Source organism: Ailuropoda melanoleuca, chromosome 10 (assembly GCF_002007445.2).
Source record: "Ailuropoda melanoleuca isolate Jingjing chromosome 10, ASM200744v2, whole genome shotgun sequence".
NCBI classification, from domain to species: Eukaryota; Metazoa; Chordata; class Mammalia; order Carnivora; family Ursidae; genus Ailuropoda; species Ailuropoda melanoleuca.
The window spans coordinates 7743534-7762094 of NC_048227.1; the positions used below are offsets into that span (position 1 = coordinate 7743534).

Below are 18561 nucleotides of genomic sequence, written 5' to 3' on the forward strand. Positions count from 1 at the left end.
AGTGATTCTGTGTTGGAGTAAATCGTTGCACTTGAATTTCCTAGATCAGGAATTAACACCAGGTCATGTCCCAGAACTGGGAACTACTGAGTACGTATAGACGACCAGTACTATATTCAGCGTGCAAGGAGCGCAAGGGAATAATCTTTATACGAGGTGGGATCAGCTTGAATAGGGAGAGGAGAAGAGAAACTACCAGAGTCATTGTGGGGGGCATTTTACCCTATTTAATCTGCATGGCAGCCCCGTGAGAGGTGTATTCGTGTCCCCACTTTAGGTTAGAGAACTCGGCTGTCCATGTCACATCAGTCACTCGGCACACCGCCCTGCAGGCACCTCCTCTCCATTCCGGCCCCAGAGATCTTGTCTTTCTCTGGGGGTGTTGGGGAGTGGGACCCCCCCTCGTGGTGGGAAACCCGTGCTGGGAGTACAGCCACTGTGCTCCGGGGATCCGGCCAGGACGCTGCGTCCTGCTCCTTGGACTCTGATCTCCAAGGTGGGAGAAGACGAGCTGTGTTGCACGGAGATCTCAGCAAGGGCTGGAGCGCACGGTGTTTCTGACTCAGCCCCCTGAGAGCTAGAAGCCTGAACTATAGGCAGTCCCCTTGCTTGATCACATGCCCACCTCTCTGTTCCCTGAGTCGGAGAGCCCCAGGGTGTGATCAGCCCAGAGAGCTCACCTGTCCATGGCAGCATTTACTGAGCCCCTGTGAGGAGCTGGGCTCGGTACCGGCTGCCCCCAGAGAGCGCTTTCCCTGCCTGGGAAGACCGCTTGCTTCCCAGGACCCCTCCTGGGGTCTCCTTCTGGGAGCCCTTCTCGCAGGTAGGGTAAGAGCCTCAACAGTGAACCCCAGGTCTGCCCTGCTGCTACCTGTTTACCCCAAAGCACTGTCCTGATGGACTTTTCCCTCCCGTTTTCCCATTCAGTGTTCTTTGGATGGAACGCTGATGAAAGTTGCTTCCTGGGCTGCTAGGAGAGCCTGCCAAGGTGGCTCCGGCAGGGAGGAGTCCCTCTTGGGCAAATGATCCTAATTCTTATAAAATGGTAGCATTCTGAGGCTCAATCCGGGATCCTTGGAGGCTAAGCAAGAGGGGAGTGTGGGTCTTCTCCAGGCCCCCCTGCCTCCTTCCCCATCTGTCTTGCCTTTCAAGGGGCCAGCTCTGTAGCCTGACCCCCTCCTCCTCTTCAGCCCCCACAGTCTCCTGAATTGTTCCAGAACATTCTCTGCCATTCAAGGCCTCAGTGCTTGCAGCCCTCCCTCTCTCTGACTGGAAGCCTTGCAGTTGTTAAATTTGTCCCGTCTCTGGTATATTTTGCCTTTTTTTTTCTTTTTTAAGCTTTTCTTTCGTTTGGCAAATATGGACTGCCTACCAGTGATGCACCCCTGCACCATATGAAGTGCTGGGAATTCTGTAGCGAGCAAAAGGCAGGCCCTGCTGGAGCTTACAGCCCATGGGGAGACTCATTGACCTTGAACGCACATATGGAATTGCAAACCAGGGTCGCTGCCCACTTTACAGTCTCTTCTGGGCTGGGGTGCAAGGGGATGGGGTCGGGGAAGTGGTATTCAGTCGGAGATCTGACAGTTTGATGGAGGGATAGGCCTCCAAGCAGAGGGAACAGGTGGTGCTGAGCGTCCGAGGGAAAGGAGGGGACCCAGCCCTCTGGGGACAGCAGAGGAAGCCAGCATGCCCTGCCCGTGTTATCTGAGGCCCCCTAGGAAGCCACTGGAGGCTCTGAGCAGGGAATGACAAGCTCATATCTGGGCTGCGCCATGGCACGTCCCCTCTCCTGCCTCTCGTGGAGGGTGTGTGCGTGTCCTGGCCCCCCATACAGCTCCCCCAGCTCTGTGGTCACTGGTGCCCTCAGGGAATGTAGAGCGTCTAAGTCTTGCATCAAGCTGCACCCCCTGTACAGCTCCAGGATCCCTGCCTTCCTGCTTTTAGTTGTGCCGTTTTTGTCCATTCAGTTCATCCACTGCCCCTCCGGGGATGGGGTCCCTGCTGAGGTCCGTGTTAGTTCTGTGGCAAGTGCGGCTTCCTGAGTGGGAGTGCTCACTGCTGACCCCCGCCTGCCATCACATGACAGAATACTGGAGCCGTGACTCAGACTCTGGTGGCACTCGTGGTGAATCAAAGATTGTGAGCGGGAAAGCGATGGGTGAGGACCAAGTGTCTGCAAAGGGTACTTGGGAAATGTGGGGTCAGACTGGGTCTTCTACCTAAACTTACAAAATAAGCAAAAGCGGTAGTATTTACTTTGGGTGTTCTGCAAGGTTCTCCTTTAAATATCGCCCTTGGTCAGTGCACACACCCACCAACGGAACAAAATGCACTTCCTGCAGCTCTGTGGGGAGCACCGCTCTGGGAATGGGGGGGGCAGTCAGCAGTCCTAATCCGTCCATCAAAGCCTGCATCCTGTTACAGGGAAAAGAAAGGAGATTTGGAAAGATAAATGTATACTTTTTAGCAGAAGTCATTACATTTAGGTGCTCAGAGTTCAAAAGGTATGAAGGGGAGGAGGTGAGAAGACCTCTCTGCTGGCCACTGCTCTGCTCGTACATTCTCTTGCCAGGATAGGGAGTGGTACCCGTATCTTGTACCTGTAGAGCCTTTCAGAAGCCTCTCGTGTATATACGAGCACATGAAATGTGTGCATACCTACCTGTCCGCTTACGGTGGATGTCTGTGCTGCTGTTGGTGGACATGTTTGGGAAAGTGGCCTTAATGTTTCTGTTTGAACCCACTTGTTTCCATGTTGGTGTGTTCCTCTTGGGTCTCTGCCACCCCCACCCTGGGGGGGGGGCGGTGGCCGACCAGCCTCCTGTTCTTGGTCTCTTGCAGCACCTGCCCCGCTGGTTGTGCCAGGGACTCGGTGAGCCCTGGGGGAGGAGAGGAATGGGGAGAAGGAGGGTAACGGGGACCAAGGCCCTCCCGTCCACGGGCCCCCACTGAGATGGGCTTCTTTCGTAAACACTTGGAGGGCTTTCTTGCTGGAAGAGCCTCACCTTCCAAACCTCTGCTGTGTTTTGGTTCCACGGGCCTGGTCCCTTCTGTCTTGTTGCTCTTCTCTGCCTGCCTGGTCCCTCAGTTGGACCGTGGGCACGTGGAGGTTGGAGTCGGCTTCTGATTCACCTGCACATCCCTGGAGCCCCCAACCTGGGTGGCAGACTGAGTTCGGGCCTGAGGTCAAGTGCATGGCTCTGCGAGTACAGGATAGTACTAAGTACGGTACGCGCTCTTGAGGGAGCGCGCCCCACGCCACGAATTGAGCACGCTTTATTTTAATTAGCTCCAGAGAGGGAACATCATTTGCCCAAAACCACACAGCTCACAGCAGTGATGGAGCCTGGATTCCAAGCCAGGCTTCTTGGAGGCCGCTGTCTCCAGGGTCTTCAGATGTTCTGTGTAGGGGGCTGGGCAGGGGGGTGAGGGGGACAGAAGGAGGCTGGTAGGTGGGCCTGGGCCCCTTATGGCCCTGTCTAGCCAGAGCAGCTTCCGTTTGTCCCCCTGACCCTGTTGCTGGAAATGAAGCAGAGAAAGCCCCAGGGACTCCCCCACGCAGAAACTGGGGTTGCCTTTCCCTTTTTGTTTGAGTCCTCAAGTGGTCTCACTGATAAAGCCCTTTTGAATTCGTATTCAAGATTTGCTGTTTGATTAGCTCGCCAGGTGAGCCCGGAAGAAACACCAGATGAACTCACTCTTTGGATGAAAGGTGCAGACAATAAGCAGAAAATACTTTCCTCGCTCCAGCCCAGGGGTGCTGGGGGAGAGGGCCCACCTCCCCAGGCCCAGAAGGAGCAGGGAGCGAGGCAGGCCTGGCCTGGGGGCTTTAGGATGGGAGCCTCACAAAAGCCCTGCAGGTACCCCCCCGCCCAATTTAATACAGACAAACAGCTGACACACATACTCTAAAGGCAGCAGTTTCAAACTGATCAGTGACCTTATGGAGACTCGTTTTCTTTGGGAAAATTTTCTTTTAAATAGGCAATTATTGGCACTGTCTATTTTTTGTGTTTAACACGTCTTTAACACTTGGCTGAGAGGCTGGAGTTCAGGCAGAGGGAAAGTTAAAATGTTAGGAGCTGTGCCCTTTGAGGATCCGTCAGAAATGGAGGAAAAGCATCCCAGAAATTCTCATCAGGGAGGAAAGCAGGATTGCAGGCGTCCACAGCTCTGAGGCAGGCCCCCCCGTGTCCCTGCAAGGGCCGTGCCTTTGCAGGCAGAGGCTCGGCTCCAAAGCCACTGGTCTTGCTCTGGATCTCGTCACCTCCTGGCATTGGTCGCCACTCGATGACTTCGAACAAAAATTGCAGTTTCTGCATCCAGGTGCCTGTGATTGTAAGATACTTTCCCAGGACAATTTCCACCCCTTTTGCCCTAGTTGGAAGTGCCCGTGTGTTCAGAGCCCACAGGTTTGCTGCCAGCCCTGCTGCCTCCCCATCCCTCCGGACCTGGGGCTGTTGGATGTTTAGAATATTTCTTAATCATTTTGAGAGGACGCCCTCCTCTGCCCTTCCCTGGGAAAGTTCTGGCCCGGGTGAGTGGTGTTTTCTGTAACCAGCCACCTCCTCCTCGTTCATAAGCCCGGAGACTGGCCTGTGCGCAGCGCATTGTGCAAGAAACAGCTGTTGTTTTGACAAAGGACAGGCTGGCCTTACTTTTTGAATTACCAGAGTGAGTTAAGAGGTCGTCTGTTCCAGGCCTCTGCTCCTGGGCAGGTGGACAGTGCAGACCATGAACCCTCATGTATGGGATGCATGATGTAAAATACACTTCTATATGTAAATTTGTATTTTTTTACATTAGCAGGATTGAAGAAATTAACATAAAGTACAGTTTTTCCAATTAGGTAATACATGCACATGGCTAAAATAGTCAAAAGATGTACAATTGACCCTTGAACAGTGAGGATTAGGGGTGCCGACCCCCAGCATGGTTGAAAATCCACATAAAACTTTTGATGCCCCGAAACTTAACTACTCAGAGCCTACCGTTGACTGGAAGCCTGACCCATAGCATAGTCAGTTAACTAGTACTTTGTATGTCACACGTATTATATTCTGTGCTCCTGTGATAAAGTAAGCTAAAGAAAATGTTATTAAGGAAATCATAAGGAAGAGAAAATACATTTACGGTGTCGCGTTATAAAAAATCCCCACCTAAGTGGCCCCGTGAAGTTCAAACCCGTGTTCCTCGAGGGTCCACCATCCGCTGAAGGGCCCATCTGTCCTGCCCCCCATCCCCCCCAAGCCTTCTCAGAGCCAAGCAGTTACAAGTGTCTTTTGTATCTTTCTGGAGACAATCAAAGCTTATGCAAGGGTATGTATAGATACCCTTTCAAACAATATGAGCATTGTTTTTGCACTTTGCTCTTTTTGCTTAAAGATATCTTGAAGCTCATCCCACCTCCTAGTGCATATGGGCTTTTTTTTTTTTTTTTAAACCATTGCCGAATGATCCTTGAGTGGATACGCCAACATGCTCTTGTTGGATACTTCAGTTGGTTCCGAGTTTTTGCTGTTTATTTTGTTTCCCCCCCCCCTTTTGTGAAGTTTTAGTGCTTTTTGGATGTGGGGACTCTCCATGCTCTTTTTTTTTTTTTTTAAATAAGTGATTAGTGACTCAGGGACTGAGGGTTCTGTAGTTTAGGCCCCCCACCGCCACCTCCCCAAACCCATTAAATTCCCTTGTTAATGTGTCATTATATTTGACACTTTGAGAATAGGCAGGCCGGGTAGATAATAAAACAGTTTTTGGCTTATGTTTAATAGCTGTCTCTTTTCTGCGTTGTCCCAACAACCTTAGAAAGCCTCGGTGTCCTTCGGAAGAACTCGGTGGTGGTTTTGCAAGGGACCCGGTCAAAGACCGTGAGCCCTAAGTGCAACTGACCAAACCCAGGGCCAGGCAAGCTCAGCCTGTCCTCGCTGGGCCAGTCTGTGTCCTTGGTGGCGGGTGGCAGTGCGGGATTAATTTTGGAGCCCCCTGTTGGTTTCTCATGTGGACTTGCATATGTCTGCAAGCGTGGGGGAAGAGAGTGTGGCAGGCCTGTGGAGGGTCCCCAACTGCCAGCAGCAGTTCACCCCAGGCACACTGGCCCTGCGGCTCTGTGACAAAGGTGGATTTGCTGCCTTCCATCAAGGGACCTGTCCCGGGCTCAGCCCTTCTGAGTTGGGCTTCCTGACGGATGTGCCTGTGGGGCCCCTTGGCACTGGGCTGGATTCCAGTGAGAGGGACGTGTGGGGACCCCAGGCCCCCACGGACCAGGTGTTCTTCCATGCCTCCCGTGGCATTGCCCCCACCGTCCCCACGCTTGTCCCCCTGGATGGGAAGACAGGAGGTCAGGGCCAGGGCCCCACAGTCACCTCTGTGCCCCCAGCACGCAGCGGTTCAGGCTGCCTGGGTGACACCCCCTCCCAGGAAGGAGGGTCCTCCTTGAAAGCGGTCCGAGCTCTTTGTTTTTCTCCACGTTTTCTGCATCTGCGGGCGATGGGAACAAAACATCAACTCTACTTTTTCTGTCATGTTTCAATATTGGCGTTGCTCCCCACTTCTTGAAGCCTCCTTTTATAACTTCTTCTGCTGCCGCTTAAATATAGCCGGCTAAGTCCTCCTCCTTACCAGATTGTTTATATTTTTGAAAAGCCTTCTGCTTATCTGCGATTGCTCTCTCTTCTCTGTCTCCGTCCCCGCATCACCACATTGGTTTTGGTTGCTCTTTTTTTCCTGCCTTCACTCGACTGGGATGTGTTTCAAATGTGGTCTATCAAAATGTGCAGTGTTTCCCTCTTTTCTGCAGTAGCTTTGACATCTGTTCTTGAATCCTAGCCCATGTTATTCTTTTGGACTTGTTTGCCCAAGATTTGCTGTAATTCCAGAAACACGAAAGGGGAGAGTGTTGGGGGGGGGTGTCTGCGCCCCCCCCGCCTTCCCCCCCCCTACTTAAAACTGTCTACAATTTCCAAGTCGACAGCACGCTGGATGTTGGCTCCAGCGCCCTGTTGTCTCGCCTGGCAGTGGCCCACCCTGTCGTGTACGAGTGCAGTGCCCACCAGGAGGCCCTACAGACCTACTTGGGTTACTTCAGCCCAGGGAAGCAGGTGGAACTTCGTGGGTTGGGTGGAGGGTGGGTGGAGGGGGAGACTCACGTGCTTCCTGGGCGTCTGTGGAAGGATCTCCATCTCTGATTTCCCTCACCCTTCGGTCTTCGATTGGGTCCTTGCTCTGCTGGGCCTCAGGGGAGGGGCTGTACCACAGAGAAGCCTCTTGGAGTAACCACGTTGAATCCTAAGCAGAATGTGCCAGTGTGTGTCTTTCATCACTGAGGCCGCTCAGCGAGCAAAGAGGCCTTTTGGTGGCTACAGCAGCATGTCCTTGTGCCCCTGCTGTCAGCCAGGACGCCACTCTGGGCCCATCTGCCGCAGCCTTGTTTGAAACCGATCCTGCTGGCAGCTCCTCCCAGAATTCCTGAGGCCAGGCCACAGGTTCTCTGACGCTTTGAGTGTCATTTTGTTGTGTGGGCAGAGGTCCTCGTACAGGGGACCTACTCTTGGCGGCTCTCAGGGTTTCAGGGCAAGGAAAATAGTTGGAGGATAACCATTGTTTCCAGGGGCCTCATTTTCAGAGTTGACCACATCCTGCCAATCATGATTCTTGGAAATTGCCCCTTAAAGGTCCCTCCTGAAAACGAGTAACAGGTTAATTTGGATAGTCCTGGACATGGTGCCTCACGTATATTAGACCCACAATAAATGCTGTATCACCACAAAAGATCCCAGACCCACACTGTTGAAGACAAATAGATTGCCCCACTGAGAAGCCCAGAGTAAAACAGAAGAACCAGGGCACAGAGACGGGGCGAGAGGGAACACTCGTTATAAACAGAAACGAGCCACTCCTGGGTGGATGGCATCTGGGCATTGGCCTGACTCAGGGTTTAACGAAGAGAAACGTTTCGGCGCGTTCTGTCATAGAAGCAGTCATTTGTGCGCGTGGAAACGGGGCACGTCGAGCTGAGCCAGTTTGGTGTTCTGGGACCCGCGCACAGGGTGGAGGGGAACTGCCCCCATATCTACTTTCTACCGCTGCCGCCCCCAGTCCCCTCCGCCCAGAAGCTGAGAATCCCCGGAGCCACGGGGGCCTCTCCCACGTTCTGGTCAAATGCAAATGTGATGTCCTCTGGTACGCAGCACAGTGACAATCTTGTCCTCCCTTTTTGTGTCTTGACAGAGGGAACTCGATGCCACCGCAACAGTACTGGCAAACCGGCAAGATGAAAGCGAGCAGTCTAGAAAGCGGCTTATCGAGCAGAGCCGAGAGTTCAAGAAGAACACTCCAGAGGTGAGGCCACAGTTCTGTCCAGGTCTCGGAGCGGGGTCCCCCCGTCCCCATCCATGTTGGGGAGCGGTGTTGGAAGCCTTGCGTTCCCAGTAGACTGTGTGCCTTTCTGCGGGCTGGGGAACGGGGGCGTTGGTAGCTTGTCTGGACATGTGAAGGCGAGCTCATTCCAGAGGCAGATACCGACCGGGTTGGGTGTGCGCGAGCAGGGGGCCAGCTGTGTGGCCCATGCGGGCCTCTGGCCCCCGAGCTCTTTGCCTGTGTCCATTAGGATACCACCCCAAGTCCTCAGGAGCGCTGAGCACAAGGCCATAGTGGGATGGGGCCCCTTCCCCAGGGCGGCGTCTGAAGGCTGCATGCATCTGAGGATGCAATGTGCCTTTCCTTCTTGAAGAACAGACATTTAGTCTGGTAGAGCCTGTGAAACGCTTCTGTTTCCTGAAATACGCTTTAAAGGGCACTGGAAACATGCTCCTCATAGGCTCCATTTTTTTTTTTTCTTTTTTCTCGTAAGTACATGTTTGAAAGGCAGTGTTTAGAGGGGCTCTGGCAGCATTTTCCTGGTCTGTTGCTTAGGCCCCTTGTCCCCTCAGTCCCTATCAAAGGCTTTGTAAGACATAAAAAGCAAGGAGAGTTTGAGAGACAGCTGAACAGACATGGGAATTGCTTTCTGGGAGCTTCTGCCGGTTTGGCCCATGATGGTTCTCGCACCATGGGCCCTTGCCCCAGCCTTCTGCACCCTCCCCTCAGGTGAGAGCGGACTGCAGCTGCCCACGTGCCTCCTCGGAGGACAAAGGAGCAGGTCTGCAAGGAGAGCTGCTTTCTGGGAGGCAGGCCTCTGATTTGCCCAGTATTCGGGAAAAACTGATGTGCGATTTGAACTTTGGAAAGTAGACTTGTTTCAGTGTACTGGAGTAGCTTGCTGTTTAAGGGGTGCTGTTGTGAAACGTTTGGGAAGCAAATAATGAACCCTCTATTTTCAGAATAAATAGGGGAGAAAACAGGACAGCCCTGTGAGAAGAAAGGGGGCTCTCCAGGGGCAGCTCCACTTACGGGTTTTAAGTTTTAGACCCCCTACTCACCCTCTCCTTCCCCTCACCCGTCCTGCCCTTAAACGTGGCTCTTGCATGTTTTATCCAAGCGAAAGTGCACATTGTAGTCATCCGTGCCAGGTTGCTGTCTTCCGCGCGGTTGATGGGGGAGCCGCTGCGCTCTGTGGTCCGCCTTGTCAAGAGTAAAGACTGGAGCCGACGAAGCAGCCAGGCAGCAGAACTCCCTTCTTCTAGTCGCTCTCCCCCTGTCAGGCCGCTTCAGAGCAGGCCTTCCTGGAGGGTCTAGTTGTGGGGTTTCCCAAGTTCTCTTTCTTGTCCTTGACCCTGTGTCCCCTGGCCGACCCCCTTCACCTCTAGCTCTCTGGCCACTTTTCACGCTGTTCCAGTAACGAGCTGTCATCCGCTGTCCTGGGTTCCTACCGCCCTTCCCTTGCTGACCATAAGTCCAGGGGTTTCCATAGAAAATCTAAAGCAGAAGGTCAAGGTCATACTTCCCAGGCAGCAGACAACAATAAGTGAACATGACCTGTCCTATGGTAAGTGCTGTGAGGAGGAGCAGAGATTGGGTTCCTGGATGTCCCTCCAGTGTCCCAGGCTCCTGTCAGGTCCAAGGACTGGGGCCCACCGAAAGGGGTGTGTTTCTCCTCCGGCCCCCGAGGACCCAGCTGATAAATTCTGGGTACAGCCCCTCCACTCCATGGAAAACGGGGGACCAGCTCACAGAGCTTGAGGAAGCCCCGCCTGCAACGTTGCATTTTCTCTCCCGATCCCAGTAAATAGAAGAGGCTCGGGGAAGAAGCGGCTTGGGTGGTAAACGCCATTTGGGGCATTTCTTTGCGGGGCACATTTTTAGACACTGTCTTCCATGGAGAAGGGGGCCCAGAACACAGCTGGAAGGGGATGGAAGGTTGCCGTTCTGCTTGCTCCTGGCCTTTGCCAGCGGGTCGAGGCTAGTGCTCGCTCAGGCTTCTCCTTCTGCAGTGAGGAGAGTCTTGCTGCCGCAGAAATGTCCAGGAAGCTGGGAAGGGTGAAGCTGCTTGCAGGCCCCCACGCGTCCTCCTGCATTTTCCTATCCCAGGTCCATCCTTGAAATCTGGGTAGGGTCCCTGTGGAAACCCCGAGGCGAGAACTGGTGGAGAAGACAGTCAGGTTCACTTATGCCACCAACCAACCAGAATTCTCTGTAAATAGCGAAGCCACTGACGGCCAGACTGGAGGTGGGGGTGAGCAGCTATAGTCAAGTCCTCTGGGGTGCACGGAAGGGGCACTTGTGTGTGTGTGTGGGGGGGGATCTGGTGAGTGTGGGGCCTGGGATCCAGAGGGGAGACTAGACTGTCTCTTTGGGGTCTCAGTGCAGAGGCACCTTGCTCTTTCTCCGGCATCAGCTATTTCTTGTGACTGTGCTGCTGGGCGGCTCACTCAGCACCTGAGCCCGTGAGCACTTCCTGTCGAGGAAACTCGTAGAGATGAGGCATGTAGAAGTGAAGGTTGCTTAGAACTTCGTTCTCAGGGGTAAAGAAAAAAAGGAAGAAATTGGTTTGTTAGCAGGAAGGGCGCCCTCCTCCGGTGGACACAGACCAGGAGCCTCATGCCTCACAAAGTTGGGCCTCCAGGTGAGGAGCGGACCCTCGTTCCGGGGTGACGGCGTGGCAGCGCCAGGGCCGGCCTAGTGTGCCGAGGCCCTCTCTGTTCTGGGGAAGAAGAAAGCGCGCTCCTGGTGTCTGTTGAACAGCTAGTGAGTCTAGGGTGCAGGGTTAGGCACCGGAGAAAAGGCAGACTTGAGTAAGGTGGTCTCCCGACTGGGCGATTGCCTTGCCAACCTGGCCCTGCCCAAGGGCAGCTGGAGAAGCTCCAGTGCGGAGGGAAAGGTGGGCTCTGTTGGAGGCCGCGTAGCTGTGGGCAGGCCTTTCCGTGCGGGATGAGCCACGGGAGCACCGCGGAGCCGGCGCCGCGCTGGCCAGAGCCTCGAAGGTCTCTCATTTGAGGGACTTTTTTAAGTTTCAGTTTTATGTCATTAGATTAATACATTCACAGTCAGTTGATACTATCGCTTACGTCTTTTTTACCCCCAAATTGTAGTCAGTTTGAAGAACATTGCAATTACTTCAAAAATAAAGTTTTATACATTGCTTTGATTCAGAAAACGAGTCCCTTTCAAAGAAAAATGGTTTTTAATTTTAGCTTTGTAACGAAACATCCATTCCCTATTGAATTAATAATCGAGCACTGAACATAAAAGACTGGGCTGTTTCTAGGTTCTGTCACTTTCCATACAGATTACCTCAGGTGACTGATAGCCTGGTGGCTCTGACAGACCACTTAGCCTCCCAAAGTCTCCGTTTTGTCACCTAGCCAAAGTGTGACGGTAGGCCCAGCTCACAGGCTTGCTCTGTGTGCATGTGTGGTATATGGAGTGTATTTTTGTGTGTGTACAGTGAACATTTGTGTGTGTACGGGTGTGTGATGTGTATTTGTATGTGTATGGTGTATATGTGTGTGTATATGGTGTGCATTTCTATATATATGTGTATGGTGTGTTTTTTTGTGTGTGTATGTGTATGGCACGTATTTGTGGGTATATGGTGTGTATTGGTGTTTGTGTATTTGAGTGTGTGTATGCTGTGTGTGAGCGTGTGGAGGGCTTCACACAAGCCTGCGTCCAGAGTCCAGGACGTGTTCGTTGCTGGGGTGAACTTGGAACACACGCTGCGGAGCACAGAGCACAGTCGATCTCCGCTCCTTAAAGCTAGCTCAGGGGACTTCAAGACAACACAACAAATGCAGGCAGTTTCAGCTTAAAATATTTCAAAGGTTGGTTGGCGGTAATAGGTAATCATTTTACAAATATTTTTCGAACACCCTCCATGTGCCACATGGTTCCACCCTGAGGATACAATCCGATCCTTGTTCTTAGAGAGTTCCTTATCTTTCTTACCAGCAAGCACAACAACGTGATCTGGCATGTTAAGTGCTGGGATGGTAGAACTGGAATCTTCCGAATGCAGACTTTCCCCCCAGAAACACTCTCTGTCAGCAATGGTGATGGTCTAACCCACATAGGCCTCTGGAACCCTTACTTAGGTGACTAGGGCTGCTTTTTGAGCCTCGGTTCTCAACCATTGAAATACTGGTGAGTGGGAAGGACCTGCTGTCGTGAGAAGTGGACGTGCGTAGTTGTTCCTGGCCAACCTAGAACTCGTCCGGAAGCCCCTGGCTCAGAACACAGCCCCCGAGACGCACATTTGCCATCGCGCTGCGCCATGCTGAGAGGGCTCCGGGGAGCTGGGGAGCAGGGGGCAGGTGGAGGAGTGCGCCCACCCCCCGCGTGATGTGCAGGGGGCCGGCACCTGTGCGCTGGCCAGTACTCTCCTCCTGCCTGAGGCTGGTGAAGGGCGAGGTCAGGCTGGTGGCAGTGTGCACTGGAGGGGCAGCAGTGGCCTTCTGGAAGGTTGGTGGTAGAACTGTGTGCAGCGCAGGCCAGAAAGCGCTTGCCTTCTGCTCTTCTGTTGCCTTGATCAGGGATCCCAGGTACAGGCTGGGATGACTTTTGATGCCCCAAGTGATAGCTGTATCGATAGAGCGGACGACCAGGGATGCGGAAGCATGCAGGCCCTGTCCAGAGCTAGCCGGGGATGCCGGGCCAGCTCCTCACTCCTGGAAACTGAGGCATGTCTTGAAAGTCAGGGACCTTGAAGGGGACAACGCTAGGGATTCATGACTTTTTTCTTGGGCTTCCATCAGCTAAGTGTGCTCCTCGGGCCAGTTTGTCTCTGGATGTCACAGCTCCCACCTGGCCGAGCTGTGACTTGAGCCCAGGCAGTGTGGCCCCTGAGTTGGTGCTCTGACCCGCTGGGCTCTGAGGGTGAGGGCAGCACAGGCCCTCCCGGTGAGGTCCTGGGCCGCTTGCCGGGGACCGCAGGCCCAGTCCGCTGGCCGTGCTGCTGGAATAGAATGCTCGGCTTGCAGAGGAATGGTCCTCGCTGTTAGATTTGCTTGCGCAAAGAGCACGGGCTCGTGTTTTTTCTGTTCTAGCTCGTTTCAGTAGGAAAGAACCACCCTTGGCGGGGGGGCAGGAGAAGAGGGAAAGCAGAGACCTGGGATGCAGGGCCTTTATCATAAAACCACACTCAGGGCTCATTTGTCCTGTGTGTCCGGCTGCTACCCTGGAATCCGTCTTAGGCACTTGTCTGCCCGACTTGGCTTGGTTCGATGTATGTTTCCTATAAAGGGGGCCACATCAACTGTGCTGCCATTCGGGGGCTCTCGGTGGTCCTTTGTGCTCTGATGTCCTTGTGCCTCGACAGGTCTTGCTCCCCCGAGCATTAATCGTCGTGACACCTGGCCCCCCGCGCTCACATTCGTGGTCATGTTTTCTGTGTCCCTCCTGCCCAGGTGCTGGGGCCTGTCTTGCTCCTGTCGTCCTGGCAGAGCCCAGCGCAGCCCTGACCATCATGGGCCCGGCTTCCTGGGGTCCGTGCCGGGACTGACCGCCCCTTGCTCGCGCACCGTCTACACTGGAAGGCAGCCCCAGGCCTGCCGCCAGCTGCACGCCCAGCTCTGTGACAGGGGACATTCTCTTTGTGGCTGACCTGACTGCCTGCTCGCTGCTGTCCGTTTCCTGAGTGGCGCGATCTTAGCTTACACCTTGTGTCCCAGGCTGGAGTGCTTTTCTGAAGTTTACATTCTTGGGAAACTGTTGTAAAAAAAAGTCCAGAGTCGTCCTGAGGTACGACTTGGAAAGAAGTCTTCATGCCATCGGCCAATCGAGCTAGGCCTGTGGATCCCTTCCCACCTCTGGCAGGTGGGGCCCGGGGCCCAGGAGGGGGGTGCGTGGGTAGCACCTCCTTCAGGAAAGCCACGGTCATTTCTGTATTGATCGGGACAGATGGTGGGAGTAAGAAGAGAGAGTGTGGGCCCCAGCACTGTGGCCCTCACGCGCAGGCCTCCCACTTCCCTGATGCTCGGTGCCGGGGGGGGGGGGGNCGGGGGGGGGGGGGTGGTGGGGGGAGGCGACACCACCGGCTTCAGGAGTCCTTGTGCACTCCCTGTGAGAGGAGGAGTCGGCAGGCGGGGGAGGGCAGGGGCGGTAATATATAGCTGTGGCCCAGGCCCAGATGCATTTGGTCACTGCCTCTAAGCCTTTATATAGCCACTGCAGGGAGTGACTCAGCCTGGAAAAAGAGAGTCACTTCGAGCTGGGACTCAGATGGACACGTCCTGCACGGGCTGCCTTGAGGCCGCGTGGCCAGGGCTCCGTGAGAAGCGGGGCGCTTGCAGGGGTCCCGGGCGAGGGTGGCGTTGCCCCTGCATCGTGGAGTTGGGGGCGGTGTTGCATGGGCTCACACGTGACTCTCTGTGCCTTTCCAGCTGTACCACAGCGCTTAGACGTTATTAGCAATGACTGGGATCGTTTGTGTCGAAAAGTGAGCAAATTCTCCATTCTTGTTTTTCTACAAATGTACGGACTCCAGAGGCTGGCCTCGCTTTTCTGTTGACCACCGTTTTGTGTTTTAACCACCTTTGTGTTTTTTGCTTCTGTCCTCATAAGACTCTAAAATCAGTGCACGCAAAAGACTAGAAACTCTAGCTTAAATTTCCTTATGTCTCGTTGGACCTGGGAGTGGGTTCTTTGAAGACCCACAGCGCCGACTGGCAAACTGAGACTTCCACAGAGAAGGGCAGACCAGACATGCCTCTGGGGACTTGGGCCTTTCAGGGAGGCAGTGATGGGGGAGGAGGCCTTCAGGCCTGGAAGACCGGGGGGTGCAAGCTGGACGCCAGCCAGACCCTGCACCCCCCAGCACACTGCTCATGCTGGGGGTCTGGGAACCTGCAACTTTAGTACAATTACTTCCCCTCACTTCTGAAGGGCAAGGCCTTTGTATGGAGCCATGCACTTGGCATTCCATGGACAATGGATGGCAACTGTAACATGAAAAAGTCTTACCATATTTATAGCCTTTATTTAGGAATCTTTTCTTCACAAAACAGAATTCTTAAAATGCAAATTACCCTGCAAGATTCATTTCTCAGACAGCTAACAACATTTTATTGAATACTTCAATTTTATTTTTTTTGTACAGAATTAAAAAAAATTCAAGAAATGCCTTTCCTTGGCAGTTCTTCAAAATGTTAAACATAGCGTTGCCCTGTGACCCAGCATTTCCCCCTCCCAGGTATGTATCCAAAAAAACTGAAAACATGTCCACACAAAAACTTGTGCACGAATGTTCACAGCAGCATAATTCAGAATAGCCAAAGAATAAAAGCAACGCCAATGTGCATTGGCAGATGAATCAATAAAATGCTGTCTGTCCATGAAAAGGAGGAGTATTATTCAGCTATAAAAAGGAACGAAACATTGATACCTGCTCCAGCATGGATGAGCTTTCAAAGCATTATAAAGGAAGCCAGATGCAAAATGCCACATGATTCCGTTCCTATGAAATCTCAAGAATAGGCAAATCCACAGGGACAGAAAGTAGACAAGAGGCGGCAGGGGGCAAGTCCAAATACTTACGGGGTTGCTTTCTGGGGTGGAGAAAATGTTCTGGAATTGGTGACAGTTGCACAACTCTGTGAATATGTCCAACGCCACTGAACTGTATACTTTAAAGGGTAAACTTTACGGAATGTGACTTTTCTCTCCCAGCTGTTCTGTTAATGCCTCTTTTTGTGGGTGTAGGAAATTATTCAGCTGTTCTCTCTGATACTCTGAAGAACCCCCCCCCCATAAAAGTATGGTGAGTTTTCATTTTGGCAGCACCAACTTAGTTTCTAAAAGGCCACTCCAGTACCTGGCAAAATTATAAAGCTCAAATAATCAACTTGGGTGCTTAATCATTCTAGAATCACCCACCGTTAAGTTATAATAAGACTTTAACTAGAAAAAGTTTAAAAATTAAAAGTGAGATTTTTAACGGTGACCAATTAAACCCTTTAAGCCAGTTTATCAACCCAAGAGGTTGTTTCTGCTTTGGGGTCCCTTGGTGAGAAAACCTGCCTCGAGCGTGGGGGGTGATAGGTGCAAGTCACACCGAAGTCAGCCCCAAGTCAGTCAATGGCTGGCGGCTCCATTGTCTGCCCTGCGTTCCTGGCAGGCCTGGCAGCATGGCCCAAAGCACCAGGAGGCCAGTGGAGCAGGGGAATCAGCTCGGGTGCGAGCTGATTGAGCTGGGAGTCCAGGGTTCGCTCTTTCATCTACACAAATGTATCATGCGTACTTCAGGGGGTCATGTGAGAAATATGTGAGATTCCTGGATGTCCAGCCCCACGCCGGAAGTGGTCACTAAGGATTCCGAGACTCGGACCTGTGTATGTTTGCGGGACAGATCACGTCCCAGCTGCTGGTGCAGGTGAAATGAATTCACGTGGATGGAGCATAGAGTAGGTGCTCAGTAAACATGTCTATCCTGTGTTCTTTCCTCCCTCCCTCCCTTCTACGAGTAGTTCTGAGCGCTTGCCAGGGGCCAGGGGCAATCTGAGCTTCGAGGAGATAGCAGGCACCGAGAGAAGGTTCCAGCTCTCATAGAGGGGCAGGCAGACAGTGACCAACACATGGCCCACAGACGGGATAGCCTCAGGTGGTGGTCGGAACTGAGGCAGGACACGAGGGAGCGAGTGAGTACGGATAGGGTGAGCGTCCTTTTGCAGGGAGTTAGGGCAGTTTTTTGAGTCAAAGATGGATGAATTTGGGCAGGTTGTTTAGCAGTGGGGTCCCTAAAATTTCAGCTCAAAACCTGATCATCTCTGTTTATCACTCAGTTACTCTCAGATGTCACATTCGGTCCCTCTACTTTCTGAGACTGGGGTGCTGTTCTGTTTGGTTGTTAAGAAGTTCGGTCAGTTTGAGGGGTACCTTCTTTCGTTCCATTGCCTTTGGGCCAGAAAAGTGAATTCTTAGGTCATCAGGGAAGGATTAATCTCTCAGTCTGCGTGTTGGTGACACAGGAGCCCCACCCGAAGGGCAGCGGGGTGGCGTCTGAGAGCCCCCCACCCCCACCCCAGGCCACGCTTGCTTCCTGTGAACCCCAAGGGGCCATCTGTCCGGATCACTCCCCGAAACGTGGACAGGGCCGGCGTTCCCTTTCCTTCCTGAGCCTGTGTGCCGCTTCCTTCTGTGTCTAGCGGTCTTTAAAGGGCTATTTTGAGTATAAGAGACAAATTATCTAAGAGTTTAATAACTGTCAAAAGGAAGAGACGGTAATTAGATTCATGTGGTATGGAAGTTTAGTCGACACCACACTGAGTTGTACAACCTCTCTGGGCCTCCGTGTTCTCGTCCAAACACCGGAGTGATGACAACTGTCCCGGAGTTATCATGAGTCAGACAACTTGTTGCAGAATACCCAGAAGAGCTTTGGCAAATAGTAGCTCAATAAATGGTGCCTTGTATGTAGTCTGTTAAAACCTAGTCTCTGAAAGGAGAATTTGTGTTCACGAGTGTATTTTATTTGTTTTTTAAAGATTTTATTTATTTGTCAGAGAGAGAGAGAGCGTGAGGGGCAGCAGCAGGCAGAGGGAGAAGCAGGCTCCCCCCCTGAGCAGGGAGCCCGATGTGGGACTCCATCCCAGGACCCCAAGGTCATGACCTGAGCCGAAGGCAGACGCTTCACCGGTGGAGCCGCCCAGGCGCCCCTCACGAGTGTATTTTAAGGCCATAAAGGAACACGAACATTTTCAAGATATTCTTACAGCATAGTTGGCCTCTTAGTCTGTGGAACTATAGACCTGGTTTCTATTGCAGACTTGAGTAGATTAAATGAAATAAAAATAGGCTCCCTCCATATGTATAGAGATGGTCGTTTTTCTCTCCCGTAGGCTGAGCTCGACTGTTCGTAGAGGGAAATACATGGGCCGGACTCGCTCTTCGGAAGCGGCTCTTTGCACGTAGCCCCTAACGCGTCTTTCTGGTCATTAATCTCCCATGAAATGCATTTTGAATGGAGGGCATTCTGTGCAGAATCTTCTCCAGAGACACCTTTGTTGTGCTCAGGTCGCAAGACATAAGGACTGAATGGGAAGTCCGTAAAATTTGGTTGGAATCGTGGAGAACTGTTGTTTCTTAATATTTATTATTTACTAAGAGCGAAGCACTATGCTGAGTGCATTACAAACACTCCATGGTCCCTCACGGTTGCCCTGGGAGGTGGATGATAAGAGTGCCACTTTG

The 18561-nt window shown here is 52.7% G+C and overlaps 1 protein-coding gene across 6 annotated transcripts in view; it reads left to right on the forward strand.

Moving 5' to 3' along the window:
* The window catches only part of CUX1 (cut like homeobox 1), a 358600-nt gene that overhangs the window by 66857 nt on the left and 273182 nt on the right, over positions 1 to 18561 (forward strand). For all 6 annotated transcript variants that reach the window (XM_034669958.1, XM_034669957.1, XM_034669959.1 and 3 more), the window contains exon 2: positions 8230 to 8340. In XM_034669958.1, coding sequence (XP_034525849.1) covers positions 8230 to 8340 — 111 coding nt within the window. The remainder of the gene's footprint in view (positions 1 to 8229; positions 8341 to 18561) is intronic.